The 18,351-nt window shown below is 37.8% G+C and overlaps 1 protein-coding gene across 6 annotated transcripts in view; it reads left to right on the forward strand.

Moving 5' to 3' along the window:
• UBR2 (ubiquitin protein ligase E3 component n-recognin 2) overlaps positions 1-18,351 on the forward strand; it is a 115,897-nt gene that overhangs the window by 87,488 nt on the left and 10,058 nt on the right. For 3 of the 6 annotated variants that reach the window (XM_084890242.1, XM_084890239.1, XM_084890238.1), the window contains exons 33-43: positions 4,939-5,042; positions 6,495-6,573; positions 8,507-8,655; positions 9,044-9,099; positions 10,089-10,185; positions 10,440-10,507; positions 12,650-12,785; positions 13,227-13,317; positions 14,904-15,034; positions 16,259-16,367; positions 18,094-18,150. In XM_084890242.1, coding sequence (XP_084746368.1) covers positions 4,939-5,042; positions 6,495-6,573; positions 8,507-8,655; positions 9,044-9,099; positions 10,089-10,185; positions 10,440-10,507; positions 12,650-12,785; positions 13,227-13,317; positions 14,904-15,034; positions 16,259-16,367; positions 18,094-18,150 — 1,077 coding nt within the window. The remainder of the gene's footprint in view (positions 1-4,938; positions 5,043-6,494; positions 6,574-8,506; positions 8,656-9,043; positions 9,100-10,088; positions 10,186-10,439; positions 10,508-12,649; positions 12,786-13,226; positions 13,318-14,903; positions 15,035-16,258; positions 16,368-18,093; positions 18,151-18,351) is intronic. The other 3 variants (XM_084890243.1, XM_084890241.1, XM_084890240.1) reach the window with 1 other exon arrangement.

Genomic DNA, 18,351 nt, shown 5'->3' on the forward strand with positions numbered 1-18,351 from the left:
TAGGATTGATATTTCTTTGCTGATTTTTTGTTTAGATGATTTGTCGAAGGGTGACAGTGGGGTATTAAAATCTCCTACTATGATTGTATTGCTATTAATCTCTCCCTTAATGTCCTCCAGCAGTTTTTTTATGTATTTGGGTGCTCCTGTATTGGGTGCATATATATTTACCGGGGTTATTTCTTCTTGTTGGATTGTTCCCTTTAGTATTATGAAGTGGCCTTCATTATCTCTTGTTATGTCCTTCACTCTGAGATCTAATTTGTCAGATATAAGTATTGCTACCCCAGCTTTTCTTTCCTTTCCATTTGCCTGGAAAACTTTTTTTCCATCCCTTCACCCTCAGTCTGTGTGCATCTTTTTTTCTGAGGTGGGTTTCTTGTAGGCAACAGATGTAAGGGTCTTGTTTTCTTATCCAATCTGACACCCTATGTCTTTTGATTGGAGCATTTAATCCATTTACATTTAAGGTTATTATTGATAGGTACTCATTTGATGGCATTTTTATTCTATACCCGTGTTCCTTCTTCAATTCCTATTTCTTTATTTTTACAGTAGACCCTTTAGCATTTCTTGCATTGCTGGTTTGGTGGAGATAAATTCCTTCAGTCTTTTTTTGTCTGTGAAGCTCCTGATTTCCCCTTCAATTTTGATTGATAGTCTTGCTGGGTACAGTATTCTTGGATTCAAACCCTTCCTTTGCATGACTTTGTATATTTCATCCCATTCTCTTCTGGCCTGATAAGTTTCTGTTGAGAAATCAGTTGTTAGTCTGATGGGGGTTCCTTTGTAAGTAACTTTCTGTCTCTCTCTGGCTGCTTTTAAGATTCTTACTTTGTCGTTGTTGTTTGCCACTTTAATTATAATGTGCCTTGGCGTCTGTCTTCTGGGATTCATTTTGCTTGGGACTCTGCGAGCATCTTGGATTTGTGTGGGTTTTTTCTTCTCTATCTCAGGAAAGTTTTCTGTCATTATTTCTTGAAATACTTTTTCCACGTCTACCTCAGTTTCCTTTCCTTCTGGAACCCCTATTATTCGAATATTATTTTGTTTTGTAATGTCCCAAAGCTCCCGTAGGCTCTCCTCCTGCTTTTTAATCTTTTTTTCTAGAAGCTGCTCTAATTGAGTATTTTTTTCCATCTTGTCTTCTAGCTCACTGATGCGGTCCTCCGCTTCATCTAGTCTACTCTTGATGCTTTCAATTGAGTTCTTCATGGTAGCGATGTCATTTTTCATTGCTTCTTGGTTCTTCCTCAATTCCTGATGGTTCTTCCTCATTTCTTCTTGGTTATTGTCAAATTTCTCTTCCATTCTTTTTAGCCAACCTATGATCATTATTCTGAACTCTTGCTCTCGTAGGCTGCTTGCCTCTGGCTCGTTTACTTCCTTTTCTGGTAATGCCTGCTTTTCTTTCATTTGTGGGGTATTTCTTTGTCTTCCCATGGTATCTCTTTTCAGGATGTCTGGTTATGTGGTGTTCTTTCTCTTGCGTTAATTTAAAGGTGCAAAATACAACACTACCAGGTACAACACGAGAGGCACTTAACAGGAATGAATTTACAATATTAATAACCTCTAATAAAGGTAACCCCTAGCGATAGGCAAATTAGGGTATAGGAGAGAAGGAAGGAAGGAAGGTAAAAATAAAATAAAGAAAAATTAAAAAAAAAAAAAAAGTCAAAGAAGAAATAAAGTAATGACAAAATGAAGTTGGAAAGAGGGAGAAAAAGAAGAGAGAGGGAGAGGGAGAGGGAGAGGGAGAGAGAGGGAGAGAGAGAGGGAGAGAAAAGAAGCAAAGTAAAAAAATGGGAAACAAACTATATATATGTGGAGAAAATTGCCATAGATCAACCACTGAGCCCAGCCAATGCCGGTAACAATACTTGGAGATTAATACAAACTACAATATCCACTATTATTAAGTAAGGTTATGATATACAGAAGTCAAAGAAACAAACAAAAACAGAGAATTTAAAAAAAAAATACAAAGCAACAATAACAACACAGGAATAAGCATAACAATTTCACTGAAAAGCATAAATATTCACAATAATCAACCTTCACTCAAACAATGAGAAAAGGATAGAAAGTAGAACCATTTTTTTTGTGTTTTTTTTTTTTTAACTAGTTAATATAGTGCAGAGAGTGGTATTTATACACTTGTATCAGGGGTTGGAACTTAGGTCTATAAGTATAGTGAGAGCTTTAGCAGGGGGTATACAGAAAGAATAAAGGAAAAACTAAAGCCGGAAAGGGATAGGATAAACTGGAGACTAAAAGGTTAAAAGTTTAGTAAGAGAGTGATGGGGTAAAGGTCGAATTGAGATAGGGTTGGATGATGCTATAGTAGAGATTAAAATAGAATGAAGGTTACTCCCAATGTAAAATAAAGAAGAAGTAAAATGGTACTGGAGAGGAAAAGAGAGGAAAAAAAAAATTGCAAAATAGCAGTAGTAATAGTGATGATAGAGATTGAAAAATGTAATAGTTGAAAAGGTAAAATCAAGTAAGGAAAAAAGAAAAAAAATCATTTCTTAAGTAAAAGATGTAAAAAATGAAAATTAAATAAAAAATGTAAAAAATGAAAATAAAATAAAGAATAGTAAAATTAGCATAAAATTGTCCAGTTGTGTTCAATCACTTTCTCTGTTATTGTATTTGGTATGCCTGGTTCTTGGACCAGAGAGTCTTGCAGTTCCCAGTATTCCACTGCACCTCAGTTTTGTAAGGTAGTCCTTAATTTTAGGTAGGCTATATCTTAGTTATTTGTGTCCATTTATTTTTGATTAATTAAAAGAAAAAGAAAAAAAGAAGAAAAAAAAAAGGCAGTTTGTAGTTCAGCCCTTAGGTGTCAGTGTTACTGGTTTGACCTCCCAGTCTTTGGTTGCTCTGGCCTTCTTTCGCTATGGCTCTACCTGGCAGAGTGCCAACTAGCTTCCAGACTCTCTCTTCTGGTTCCGATCCCTTGTTTCCAGGGAGGCAATTTCCCCCTACAATTTCCAGGATATGCCCAACTGGGCGGTCCTTCCCTAGTATTCTGAAGCTAGGGGGTGAAGGGGATCATGCGCCAAGGTGTCCAGGTGTTCCGCCCTTGTCGGAACAGCCGCAATTCTTAACAATCTGTCCCGTGTCCCACTGGTGTTTTAGATAAAGTCCCGCTTCTGGGGACAATACTGCCAAACCCCAGACTGGGTGTTGCCAGACAGGTTTCTAGCTGTGGCCTTCTTTGTGCGAAGCTCTGGCGTGCGGGCCACCGCGGTGCTCCTGGGCCACACTGGGGGCGGGGCCTCGCGGCGCTCAGGGCCGCTCTGGGGGCGGGGCCTCGCGGGAGCAATGGGGCTACCGCAGCCTGAATTCTCAGGCTAGCCGCGCAAACTCTGACCGTTCCGTGGGTGGTTGAAGAGCTTCCTTGAATCCACGCGCTTGCTCCGATCGGGGCGCCACAGGTGCTCGATGGACTCCTCGGCTGTGGGTTTTCCAGGCCTCAGAGAAGCTGCTCCGTTCCTGGTAGGGTGGCGCCGCCTTTGCGCCGAGCCCGGAGCTCCAGGAGAAGTCGGGAGTGCTGGCCGCTTGGTCAGGAAATCCTGTCCAGCGGACACTTCCTTACCTTCCTAGAGTGATCCGCTGCCCCTTAGCTGCTAATCAACATTCCCTGAGCGACTCAGATGTTGCTTCTATCTGTTTTGGGACCGGGGTCAGAACAAGTCCATCTGTTCGGTCGCCATCTTCAAGCTCCGCCCCCCAAAACTGTCTTTATTTCTAGGATCCTGTTTACTTTTCTAGAGATGCTCAGTAACTTGATAGGGAAGAGAACAGAAGCTCAAATGGACTTTATTGAATATTCTAACAATTAAATATAATTTTTTTGCAAATTACTGGCTTCAGGAATTGGGCCAAAACAATGAAAATCCATTGGTGTATTTAAAATGGAAAATTTTTGTCATTTCAAAAATTTTAGGATGATTCTAGTTAGTAGGTGTGACTTATTTCAAAATATGGATTTAATACTGTCTACTATTTAAATATGATTTTCATTTCTCAGTTTAAACTTATGGTATCTACATGAAGAAGTACTAATTTAAGTTTTATGAATATGACTATTAATTTTAGAGGAGAAGGGAGAGGGAGAGAAATATAGAAACATCAGTGGTGAGAGAATCATTGATTGACTGCCTCCTGCAAACCCCACACTGGGGATCGAGCCCAACAAGCAGGCATGTGCCCTGACTAGGATTCGAATTGTGACCTCCTGGTTCATAGTTCAACGCTCATCCACCGAGCCAGGCCAGCCGTGCAAGCTCATGCTTTTTAATCAAAAAAGAAAATCATAGTACTGAGTTAATCTGTAGTTGAACTGACAAATTAATCATTGTTAGGTTAAGGATTCACTACATAAACGGAAAAAAAGAACATCTTTGTTGGATTTCACCTCACTTTTATGGTTTAGATTTTGTATTTTTTTCATAAGAGTCAATTATGGCATAATAATGAAGAATAAAGGCTTTGGAGTCTGACATGACTGGGTTTGAATGCCAGATCTGTTCCTTAGATGGCCTAGTCAAGTTATATAGTGCTAAACCTCAGTTTCCTCATCTGTAAAATAGGGATAATAATGCAACCTGTTTCATTAATATTTGAGGATTAAATCTAATACTGTTAAATGCTTTACTAATTGCTTTTCACATAATAAGCACTCAGTAAATAATGGTGGTGGTATGGTGATTGTGATATTTCAGAAATACTTGCTAATTCCAGTACTGAAAAAAGTGAAGTTTTTGACAAATAATGTTATTAGCATCATAGTAACAAATAATATATTTCTATTTCCATTGGCAAAAATATGTTTAAAGTATTAGACCCATGACCATTTAAGGAGTCTTTATATCTTAACTAAGCAGCAACAACAAACTACTAAATACTTTTTATAATTTTTTCTAGCAGGTTAAATTTTTCAGAGCAACCAAATCTGACTCAGTGGATTAGAACCATATCTCAGCAAACGAAAGCATTACAGATTCTTAGGAAAGAAGAACGTATTCCTAGTAAGTTCTGATAATCTGCTTTCATTTTTCCCTGAAGTCCAGAAAGAATTGTTTAAATTGTTTATTTTATTTTATTGTTAATGGTATTACAAATGTCTCCCATTTTCTCCCTTTTTGCCTCTCTCAACTCGACCCCATCCCACCCCAGGCCTTCCCCATGCTGTTGTCTGTGCCTATAGGCTATACATGTATGCATATATGTTCTTTGGTTAATCTCTTCCTGTCTCTTCCCCACCCCAACCCAGTTTTTTATTCTGTTCCATGCATCCAGCCTCAAGACCTATTTTTTTTTTTAAATATATTTTATTGATTTTTTACAGAGAGGAAGGGAGAGAGATAGAGAGCTAGAAACATCAATGAGAGAGAAACATCGACCAGCTGCCTCTTGCACACCCCCTACTGGGGATGTGCCCGCAACCAATGTACGTGCTCTTGACCGGAATCGAACCTGGGACCTTTCAGTCCGCAGACCAACTCTCTACCACTGAGCCAAACCAGCTTCGGCTCAAGACCTATTTTATTAGTAGTTTATTTTGTTCTTTAGATTCCATTTATACGGGTTTTATGATATCTGTTTTTCTCTCACTGGCTTTTCCTTAGCATAATATTTTTTTAAATATATTTTTATTGATTTTGGAGAGGCAGGGAGAGGGAGAGAAAGATAGAAACATCACTGATGAGAGAGAATCATTCATCTGCTGCCTCCTACATGCCCCACTTGAGGGATTGAGCTTGCAACCTGGGCATGTGTCTTGACCGGGAATCGAATGGTGATCTTCTGAGTCATAGATCGATGCTCATCCATTGAGCCATGCTGGCCAGGCAGCATAGTAGTTTTTAAATGAAACCTCTTATTTTTAAATTTGGCTTACTTTAATTTTCTTTGTCTTAATGAACTACATTTGACTTGACTATGTTATTTCTTATTCCTTGAAAAGCCACTGGCTTATGTGAGGTTTATAATAAATATTTCTCACGTATTCCCCCATGTTACTGAAGAGCTTCTGAGTGTGGGCGAATGTTACTGTCTCTTACAGAGCTAGCCTTAGCTCTCAGTGCCTAATTAATTTTAGTATTGCCCTTACTAAAGGCTTCCCAAGTTTCACAGCATGCACTGCAATTAAGACACAGGGAAAGCAATCTGAGCAGAATTTATATCATTGGTTTTTATAAAAAAACAAAATAACATACTCCTCCTTTTACTGCCTTCCGCAGCTGTGTCCTGTGGCTGTGCTATTAGGAAGAGTGCAGATTGCTAGAGAAGCGGCCTTGATCAGTCAGAGCAATGGGATGCTGCATGATTTGAATGCATGTTACGCAAGCTTTCATTAATGGAAAATTTTCCTGTAGTTTGTAATTTCTTTGAACTATATTTAGAATGAAATTTATGTTGGAAATTCACAGAAATATTGTGGACTGATGAATAATGATATAAAATACTTCTTTCTATAGATATTGCCTCTTCAAAGAATTCAGAAAATATGGATGAATTGCAGCTCCCTGAAGGGTTTAGGCCTGATTTTCATCCTAAGTGAGTACATTATTTATTCCTTTCATGCTTGGCCCACTTGAAATGAAAAGCTAAGTTAGCAATTAGTAAAAATATGATTTGTAAGCTGGGAGCAAATATTATAGGACATTAATCTTGAATTCTGAGATTTAAGCATTGCATAATGATAGTTATTGCCAGTATATTGATCAGAGAACCTAAGAATTACATTGCATGTTTCTCACCAACCTCTCCTAGTTCGAATTTCTGACTCCCTGTTATACTCCTTATCTGGCTTTTCTTAACAACACCTCATCACTACATCTAAATCCAAACTGCTCAGCTCCCCCAAATCCTGTGCTTTCCTTCTGATCTCTATATATCTGTCTACGGCCCCTCCAACTTATTAGTAACCCAGTGTGGACGAAAGGGGCCACATGCTGACCTGACAGACTCAGGAAGGCCTGCATAGCAGTCTTTCAGACTCAGAGACCTAAAGGGACCACAAAGGATGGTCTGAAATTAAACTTAAACTAAAAGCAGTTATGGTGGGCATTTACGTCCTAGGCCAGTATCTTCACTGACAAGGTCAACCTTTACCTTAACTGAGCCTATCTGTCTTCTTGCATCTTTGATAACACACCCTTAGAATGTCTGGGTAACTTTTTCTGCGAGCACAACCAAATATGCTGGGCGCCAGGACAGATGCCACCAATTCCTTCATTATCATGTTAATTATTCCGGTACCCACCTAAGTATGTGTCCACCATTTTACTTTTTATCCAATCCGAGGGGTTTCCCCCCCTCCCCGCTTTGCTTTATCCCACCTCCTTAATCTATCACCAATGAATTTCATGTAACCCACCTACGTGCCTCCTTTGATTGCAATGTATAAACACTAATGTATTACACCATTCTCCAGAGCATTATCTCAATTCGTTGAGGTTCTGCTTCCTGTCATATGTCGACAGTTTGGCTCAAATAAACTCACAGAAATTCTTTACATGTTTCAATGTTTGTTTGTTTTTTAATTTTAACGTCAGGATCAAAACGAGTATTTTTATCCTCTTTTACCCCGTAGCCAATTATAAAGTATAGCATAGATTCTAGAGCTAGACTGCTTGGTTCGGTTCCTAGTAGCACTGCCTACTAGCTGTGCAGCTGTACAAATTGCTTGATCTCTCTATACCTCAGGTTCCTCGGATGAGGAAGTATTATGAAGTTAAAGTGACATAATATATGTAAAGCCACCTGGAAGTTATTCCTGGCATGTACTAAGTAACACAATAAAAATAGCACTTAAATTAAAATAAAATAAAAACATCAGCCCTATGCCCACCACATTCCCCTTCCCTTTCCCCAGTCCTACTATTTACTTCCATATTTCCAGTTACAACAGTTAGTTAGCTTCTCTTTTGATGGATCATTTCTAAACAATAATTTGTGTTGACTGGCTAGCAATTTAGTATTCAGCTGTTACCTCAACCCTACCCACTGCTCCTTACCAGTCTCCCAGTAGAGTTCTTCCACAATTTTTGGTTAAATCTGTTGGCAGTGTTTACATTATAATTGTTCCTGCAGATACGTGTTACGTGTTTTAATTATGTATTTTTTCTTTTACAGTTTTGTCTTTCCTGTGGTTAATAATTGCCTTGTTTGTTTGTTTTTCATGTACTTGGTTTTCTATCACTGTCACTTTCCCCTCTAAATGTTACAGTAGAGCTTTCAAGTGCCTAGCATATCTTTCTGAGTGCTCCCGCACCAGTAAAGACTGAACACTGCTGTCACCCTGAGCACTCCCCTGGCTGTTTCTCTTACTTGGCTAGATCTCCTATTCTCCTCTTTACTAATTTGCATACAACTACCTTAGGTAGTTTAAATGGTTCAGTTCCAACATAGCAAATAGCTGTTAAGAAGCTAAAACATTTGATGTGAGCACATTGTTCTGAGCTAATCCTCTGTGTTTTCACTTCAGGAACCCTTATTCTGACAGCATAAAAGAAATGCTAACTACATTTGGAACTGCTACTTACAAGGTGGGACTAAAGGTTCATCCCAACGAAGAAGATCCCCGGGTGCCCATAATGTGCTGGGGTAGCTGTGCATACACCATCCAAAGCATAGGTAAGATTTAAAGCCTCTCATAAGTCACAAGCATACATGGACATGAGTTACTCTGGAAGCCTGTATTTATATGACATGTTTAAAGCGGGCAACAACATGAAGACCTTGAAGTAGGAAATGCAACATACTGACAAAATATTAGATTGGCAGATGGTAAATTAACCAGCAACAGAGAACTCATTTTGGTGGGGTTTTAGCTTCTTGTCCGTTGAGGGAATGTGTATTCATTTGTACGTTTCATCCAAAGTTTATTCATGTAGAATGACTTGAAAATTTCAAAACCTGACAGTATTATGCTCTCTCCAAAAAAGAATTTTATTACTACTATCTGGAATTGTGATAACATATATATTCAAAATTTACCATCTTAATCACTTTTAATCTGCAGAGAGAATTTTAAGTGATGAAGATAAACCATTATTTGGTCCTTTGCCTTGCAGACTGGTAAGTTATCAATTTATTCATTTCATAGAATGGTAGAATGAAAATTCTTTGGTTCTGCTTTTTTTTAAGCCTAAAAACTGAATTGGTTATTTAGGCATAGCTTTACTCATCTCATAGTAAACCCTCTTTCTGTGATGATATGAAGAAGTGATGCTTGTGGTTTAATTTCTAGTTTTTCTTTTAAATAGACTTCAGCTCTTTTCATCCAGAGTTCTTGCTTAAACACATGAAAAGATGGGGAAAAAACTAAAAACAGAGTGCTTGTTCTCCACATGTGCTAAAAACAGAGTGCTTGTTCTCCACTACCTTTCATAAGTGACATTTAAATTAAGTACACATTAATGTCAAAACAGTGCATTTTATGCCTAGAAAAATGAGGAAGGGAAATATACAGTCAAAGCTAACTAAATTTTACTCTATAGCTAGTGTCAGGTACATCATAAAATTGTCCTTAAGAGTAAAATCATGTAAATTGATTCATGTAGAATCACCCTGGTTGGGGTGTGTATGAGAGACAACCTATCAAAATCTCTCTTCCTCTCTCTCTATAAAATCAATAAAAAACATTTTTTCAAAAAGATGTCATAAGCCCTAATCGGTTTGGCTCAGTGGATAGAGCGTTGGCCTGCAAACTGAAGAGTCCCAGGTTTGATTCTGGTCAAGGGCATATACATTACATTATAATTACATTATAATGCATATACATATACATTACATTAATTGCGGGCACATCCCCAGTAGGAGGTTTACAGGAGGTGGCTGATCAATGTTTCTCATTGATGTTTTTAACTCTCTATCCCTCCCCCTTCCTCTCTGTAAATAAATAAATAAATAAATAAGTTTTTAAAAAGATGTCATAAATTCAGTTGCATACCATTTAGAAAGATCTCATTGTGCATCTAGTTTTGCTTCAGTTGGCTGTCTTCCAACTAGCAGTCCTCAAAAAAGAGAACTATTTCTTATGCTGGCTTTGTGTCAATCAATTTCAGGATGACTGTCTTAGGTCACTGACAAGATTCGCTGCAGCACATTGGACAGTGGCATTACTTTCAGTGGTGCAAGGGCACTTTTGTAAACTTTTTGCATGTGAGTATTAATACATGTACCGTAGATGTTATGGTACTTTTCCATCTATAATTTTTTTTTTAGTCATGCAACTTCTCTCCATTATGACAGAAATATTTTGGTAATACTGTTTGTTTTATATACAAGTTCTAGCTTATAAATTTATATATATCTTGCAAAAAGACAAATGTAAACTAAGGTTATATACATTTTAAAAAATAATACTTATATTGGCATATGAAATGTGCTAATGTATTTTTTCTTTAACTATTTAGCTTTGGTGCCTAATGACAATTATGGAGACCTTCCATGCATATTAGATATTGACATGTTTCATTTATTGGTGAGTGTCTTGTAATTTGTGTTTGACTTTTCCTTTATAGAACTTTACCTCAGATTTAGTGAACGTTACAGAGGCAGACAGGAGGAGTTGCCATCAATAACTCTTACCACTTCTGAGTATGGTTCTTTCTGAGGGCCTCAAAAAGAAAACATTGCTTGGCCTGTGTGACTCAGTTGTTGAGTGTCGACCCATGAACCAGGTGGTCACAGTTGATTCCTGGTCAGGGCACATAGCCAGGTTATGGGCTTGATCCCCAGTTGTGGGTGTGCAGGAAGCAGCTGATCAGTAATTCTCATCTTTGATGCTTCTCTCCCTTCCTACCTGAAATCAATTAAAAATACATTTAAAAAAAATAACTTACACCTTTCTATGCTTTTTGCCTACAGAGATGTAAAAATAATACTAGTGATTAAGGGCTGCTGCTGACCCATACCGTGCTATTGAGCAGATACAGCCCTGTCTGTGATCACACTGCTTAACAATAGAAATCTCCTTTGTGTGGTTTAGGGAAAGGTATGTCTTCTGGGCAGGCTGGTGCCAGCACACAATACTGGTTGAACTTCAGTCCCACCTCAGATCAGTCCCCTTCCTCAGCACATAGAGTGCAGTGCCACAGGCAGCAGTCCCAAGTGCTGTGTCCTTAATTGCTTTGAGCATCAGATTCTGTACCTTTAAGGTGGTTAGTACCTACCTCATACAACGTGTCAGAACTCAGTGGGATGGTCAATGTAAGGAGCTTAGAGCACTGTGTCCCTAGTAAGTGTTAGCCTTTGTGACTGTTCGCATCGCTCCTGTGAAACCACCACGATATAGGCAGCAAGAGGTAACAGGAGAGCTAACACTTATTGTAGACCTGACTGCTTTCATATGCATTCTTTCTTACTCCTTTATAGCTTTTATACTACTGAAGTATTAAAAACACGTGTATATTACCTGTAGTTTACTAACAGGGAAATGGAGACTCAGAGGTGTTAACTTGTCTACAAACCTCATAAGAGGAGCTGGAATTCATAGCTAGATCATTGTAGGTCCAAAATCCATGCTTTTTCCACTGCTTACTCTGAGGAAGATTTCAACTGTTTTTTGTTTGCTTGTTTTTCATTAGAATAGTTTATTGGCTGACACCGGTTTGGCTCAATGGATAGAGCATCAGCCTGCGGACTGAAAGGTCCCAGGTTCGACTCCGGTCAAGGGCATGTACCTTGGTTGCGGCACATCCCCAGTGGGGAGTGTGCAAGAGGCAGCTGATCGATGATTCTCTTTCATCGATGTTTATAACTCTATCCTTCTGTCTTCCTCTCTTTAAAAAGTCAATAAAATATATATTTTTTAAAAAAGAATAGTTTATTGATTTTTAGAGAAAGAGAGAGATCAATGTGAGAGCGAGACATCGATCAGCTGCCTCCTGACACCCCCCACTGGGGATTGAGCCGCCAATTCCTTGACTGGGAATTTAACCAACAACCTGGTACACAGGATGATGCCCAATCAGTTGAACCTCACCAGCCAGGGCTATTATTTCTATTACTAGAGGCCTGGTGCATGGGATTCGTGTACTGGTGGGGGGCGTGGCCTGCAGGGAATCAGCCTACTGCAAGAGCAGCCGCAGCTGAGCGGCTGTGGATCCACCCTCTGAGTGGCTGCTCCCTCTGTGGGAACACCGCTCATCCCAGTCAGCCAAGCGGTGCTTCTACTGTGGTAGTACACTGACATACTAGGGGTTAGCTCCTGCATTAAGCACCTGCCCCCTAGTGGTTGGTGCACATCAAAGCGACTGGTAGACTGGTGGTTCTGGTTATTCCACCATTCAGTCACTGGGCTTTTATTATATAGAACTAGAAGCCCAGTGCGTGAAATCACATGGCCCCACCCACCTGTGTGGCATCGGTGTGCTCGCAACCTCACCCACCTGCACCGGTCTTTGGTCATTATGGCATTAAGGCCATTGGGTTTTTATAATATAGATTATTAACAAGTTCTGGTTAAATGAAATGATAGTATCCATCAAGACCATTTGCTCTTAAGGAATTCCATTTAGCCAATTCTAGTGGGATTTCTAATGTATGTACTATTTATGAACAAAATTTCTGTTTAGGTGTGAAGGGCATGCGAGCTGTCTGATGCTCTGTGTTTGGTATCTAGGTGGGCTTGGTGCTTGCTTTCCCTGCATTGCAGTGCCAGGATTTTTCAGGGATCAGCCTTGGCACTGGAGACCTCCATATTTTCCATCTGGTTACTATGGCACACATCATCCAGATCCTACTTACCTCATGTACAGGTAACTCCTTTTTGTCAGCTTCTTTAAGGAAATATTAAAGGAAAAGGTACTTGACTGAGAATAATATATAAATTATAATTAGGCTACTTGTCCTTATTGTTTAATGTGATAGGTTTTGAAACAAATTTCTTCCTCCTATTAAAATTCCTTAGCAATGTGAATCATTTTTATTATAAGTTTAATGATATTTGAGTACTATAGACTATATGTTTAGCTGGTCTAGCTCACTGCATGCTACCTGGCACCCTGAATCAGCACAGCTTCTTCTCAAAGCTTGCAGGCTCCTTATTATGATGGAGAGCAATACTTTGCTCACCCCTGAGGAATTTAAGTTCTGTGTGTTTTGTGGGAGTATTTTCATGCTATATGTGAGTACTTAAATGATGTGATCACTAATCCACTTAATAGGCAAATACAGAGTACTATTTCCTTTTCTTTCAGAAGAGAATGAAATGGATCAAGAAACTCCTGCTGGTGAAGAAGAATTAGCAGTTCTTGCTTTGTATAAAACACTTCGCCAGCACACAGGAAGGTTGGTTCATAATCTTTATATGATAGCATGAAAAAGGCACTTATTTGTAAATAAGGAAAAGTGCTGTGTGTTGACATGTTTTTATTGTTGTTGTTTTATTGATTTTTGGAGAGAGGAACATCAATTGGCTGCCTCTTGCATGCCCCTTTCAGGGATCAAGCCCACAACATGGGCATGTGCCCTGACCAAGAATGGAGCCTGCAACCTTTCAGTGCACAGGCTGAGGCCCAACCAACTGAACCACACTGGCCAGGGCAGTTGATATGTTTTAAAAAAGAATTCTCAGAGCTTCTCACATTTACTTGGCCATGGAACCCTTTTTTTGCTTAGGTTATGGTACATGGAGACGTGGAATTTATTTTTGGAAAGTGCTATTCTACAATAAAACATTCTCTCACTAGGAATTAAAAAGTGCAAATTAAATTGACATAATTTGTTTTTAAGGCAATATCAAGACTGGCAGGAATGCAGGAAATTATTCAAACCTCACATATTGTTGGAGTCCTTTTGATTTGGTACAACAACTTCATTTAGCTTCTTCACAGTATATGTCAAGAACTTGGTTTGGTTTGGTTTCGTTTTTTTACCAAGTTATCTCATTTCTGAGAATCCACACTAACAGGATATTTGGATAAACCTGCCCCGCCAGCATGGCTTAGTGGTTGAACGTTGAGCTATGAACTAGAAGGTTGTAGTTGGATTCCCAGTCATGGCACATGCCTGGGTTGCAAGCTTGACCTCTCTCTCCCCTCCAGTGTGGGGCATACAGGAGGCAGCCAATCAGTGATTTTCATAATTGATGTTTCTATTTTTCTCTCTTTCTCTCTGAAATCAATATATATATATATATATATATATATATATATATATATATAGCCTATAGGCATAAACATATATATTCTGATATTATTTATATTAGCAAAGAATTTAAAGCAGTCTTAAGTGCTTGCTTACAGGGGAATAATTTGGTATCAGTTATGATTGCTGTGTTCCAAAATATTGCATTTATGATATTCTGAAAAGCATGTTAATTTTAAATTTCATACGTTTAATTATGCCTAAGACCAATTAGTATGAAAATAGTTTGCCAAAATAGTGCCTGCTGATAAAAATTCTAGAATAGTGGGTAAGTTTTTATTTTTCGATTTTTCTTTTTATATTACTTTTATAAATTTTAATAACAGCATTTGAAGCTATATCACCATGTTATTTTATTATTCATTTTTACTTTTTTAATCCTCACCCGAGGATATCTCTTTCCATTGATTTTTAAACAGAGTGGAAGGGAGGGAGGAGTGGGAAAGAGAGAGAAGCATTGACATGAGAGAGACACATCTATTGGTTGCCTCCCACTTATTCCCTGACATGGCCAGGGGATTGAACCTGCAATCCACGATCGTGCCCTTAACCGGAAATGGAACCTGAGACCCTTTGGTGCATGGGCTGACACTCTAACCACTGAGCATCGGCTAGGGATATATCACCGTTTTATAATTGACATTCTGTTAGAATCAGGGCTATCCACATTGTACTGTAACTAAAGTGACTTTTTCTTTTAAATTTTTTTATTTTCATTTTTCTCTTAGTGCTTTGAAAGAAATACCCTCTGGTTGGCACCTGTGGAGGCGTGTCAGAACTGGCATCATGCCCTTCCTGAAATGTTCCGCTTTGTTTTTTCATTACTTAAATGGAGTTCCTTCCCCGCCTGAAATTCAAGGTAACTTCTAATTTCTTTCAAAATGTCAGAAATGTATGTAGTCTTTCATTCCAGCAGCTTAGAATTAAGATCACTTGCACAAATGAAAATGGGTTAAAAGTTTAGAATATAGCTAATTGACTATGGTGATGTACACAATTATAGAATAAAAATGTGTATTTATATGTCTGGGTTTTTTAAATATATTTTTATTGATTTCAGAGAGGGAGAGAAAGATAGAAACATCAATGATGAATCATTGACTTGCTGCCTCCTGTACATCCCACACTGAGTATTGAGCCCACATGTGCCCTGACCGGAAATCAAACCATGACCTCCTGGTTCATAGGTCAATGCTCAACCAATGAGCTCTGCCGGCCAGGGCTATATGTCTGCTTTTATTGGATTTCAGTAATATGCTTTTTGTATGTTTATATGTTCTAAAGTATACTCATTTTGCTTTCATGTGTTAAAATGTTTAATTTTATATTATTCATAAACTGAAGTCTTTGGCTTTTAAAAAGTGAAAACTGACTATTTTAAGTGTTTCTTAACTCTAAAGTTCAGAATATCTATATTTGCACATAAATTTGATTTTAATGTAGGAATTCGTTTGCTATTTCCTGGTTGTTTTCTATGTTCTATTTTGATTCATTTCATGAAAGTAGTGTAAAGGTAGACTTAACGTTTACTGTATCTGTAGAGCATGGCAAAAGGCATGGAGTGCCTGCAGGTAATGCTGCTCTCTCTCTAAGTTTGTCGACTAGCATCTCCATTCAGCTAGTTGCCCAGGCCCCTTATAGACTGATTTAGACTTCCTATTCATTTACAGGGGTGATTAAATAAATGTTTCAATCCATCTCCCATGATGAAATCATCTTATATTCCTATGCTGCTTTATACTTTTCTGGAGCACTCATATTTTGTTTTTGTGATTTAATGTTTATAACTAACCCATGAAGTAGTCATGCAGGTAAACCATTTTGCAACTGGTAAAACAGACACCAAGGAACTATAACCAGTTGGACTTAGGAGTCAACCTGACTCCACTCTGAATTGTGTCATTTTCTGTGGGTCCCGTCCATGCGCCATCTTGTTAACTTCCTATAAGTTATGTACTTAGCAATTTTGAACTCTTTCCTCATGCTTTTTTTTTTTTTTTTTTTTAATTCTGCTATTGCTTATTCCAATGCAGGTTGTACTGTTAGCTGTTATATGTATTACTATTTTCTTCTCCATTTACAGTTTCTGGAACAAGCCATTTTGAACATTTATGTAACTATCTTTCCCTGCCAAACAACCTCATTTGCCTTTTTCAAGAAAATAGTGAGATAACGAAATTACTGATTGAAAGGTAATAATTATACACTTTTTTAAAATTACATTGAATGAAATTATATGGTAACAAACTTCAATTTATCACAGATATTGCAAAATTCTCAAGTAGTGAGCTTGTAAGAATTCAGTCCATGTAATTTAAACCATAATGATTAGACCTTTTTAGTTAAGGATTTACCTTTATGGTAAGATTTTTGCTAAGCTGGTGAATAACACAAGAAGATTTGTTATTATAATAAGTAATACTCTAGGAGAGTAGTGGTGGAAATGGTTATTTCCTCTGATCAACTTACTTATTAAGGACTCAGTTCCATAAATTTGGGGAACTGAAATATACCTTAAGGATTACCTAGTCCAATACCCTTAGTTTAAAATTTAGCTGTTTTGCCCTGGCCAATGTGCTCAGTTGGTTAGAGCTTCAACCCCGGGCATTGAAAGGTCCGGGTTTGGTGTTTGGTCAGGGCACGTATGCGAGGCAGCCGATCAATGTTTAAAGTAAAATTTGGGTATTTTATGCAGAGAATGAGAGAAGATATTTGCAAATCATATATCTGACAAGGGGTTAATATCCAGAACATATTTATATCCAGAATTCCTATATCTAAGCAAGAAAAAAGCAAACTCATTAAAAATGAGCAAAGAAAACAAATTTTTCAGAAAAATATTTTTTTAAAGCTCAAAGGATTTTTCCAAAGAACATGTACAAATGGCCAAAGCGCACATGAAAACATGCTCAAAGTCACTAGTCATTGGGGAAATGTAAATCCAAATAGCAATGAGATATCACTTCACTCCCATTAAGATGACTATAATAAAAAAGGCAGACAGCAATAGTATGTGTTGATGAGGATGTTGACAAATTAGAATCCATGTACATTGCTGGTAGGAATAGAAAGTGGTATAACCACTCTGGAAAACAGTATGGTAGTTCCTCAAAAAGTTAACATAGAATTACCATATGATTCGGCAACTCCATTTCTAGATATATATTGCAAAAGAATTCAAAATAAGGTTACATATATGCATGTACACTTATGTTAAGAGCCAATATCCATCAACAAATGAATGGGTAAATATATAAAATTCTGATGTAAGCCATAGCATGGATGAACCTTAAGGATATGCTATGTGAAACAAGCCAGTCACAAAAGGGCACTATATGTTTTTACTTATTTGAGGAACATAGGGTAATCGGATTCATGGAGACAGAAAATGGAATGGTGATCGCCAGGTCCCAGGGAGAGAAATGGGTTACTGTTTAACAAATACAATTTGTCAAGTTGGGAAAGTTCTAGAAATGGATGGCAGTGGTAGTTTCCCAACAATGTCAGTGTACTTAATTCCACAGAACTATACATTTAAAAATGGCTAAATGATAAAGTTTATGTTATGTATATTTTACTACAATAAAAAGACATTTTAATGTAAGTGTTCTAGCTCATTAATAGGAGCTTGTCATTAATTTATATTGGTTTTTCCAGAGTGTCCAAATTAGTGTAACTGTGTATCCAGCCCCAAATTGGAATATATTTAACATTCTTTTAGAAAATCGTAGGGTCATATTTTTTATTTTAAAAGTTTCAGACAAAATATGGTTTTCTGCCAAGCTTCTTTTGAGTTGTTAAAATATATTAAGCAAAGGTGGGGGTTTTTTCCCCTCTTACTGGATTTAGAGAAGAAAAAATTCTAGTTCTAACCTTTCAAAAGTAAAAATTGTTTCTTTTTTCCCAATTACATTAAAGTTGGTGTCAGCACAATGAAGTGAAAAGATATCTAGAAGGTGAAAGAGATGCTATTAGGTAAGTTACATTTCGTCGAATACATAGTGGGGGCGGGAAGCAGGGAGGTAGGGTACAGGTACTGTGTTCCTTCAGCACTGGCTTCCTGACCTTCAGTGAATCCAAGAGGTAGGCCATTGTGCCTTGATATTTTTTTCTTCTTAGCCCAATGGTGGTGTCAGTTTGTAAGAAAAATCAAAATTAGGAACATAAATATAGTGC

Source organism: Pipistrellus hanaki (genome assembly GCF_964339955.1).
Source record: "Pipistrellus hanaki genome assembly, chromosome: 7".
NCBI lineage: Eukaryota > Metazoa > Chordata > Mammalia > Chiroptera > Vespertilionidae > Pipistrellus > Pipistrellus hanaki.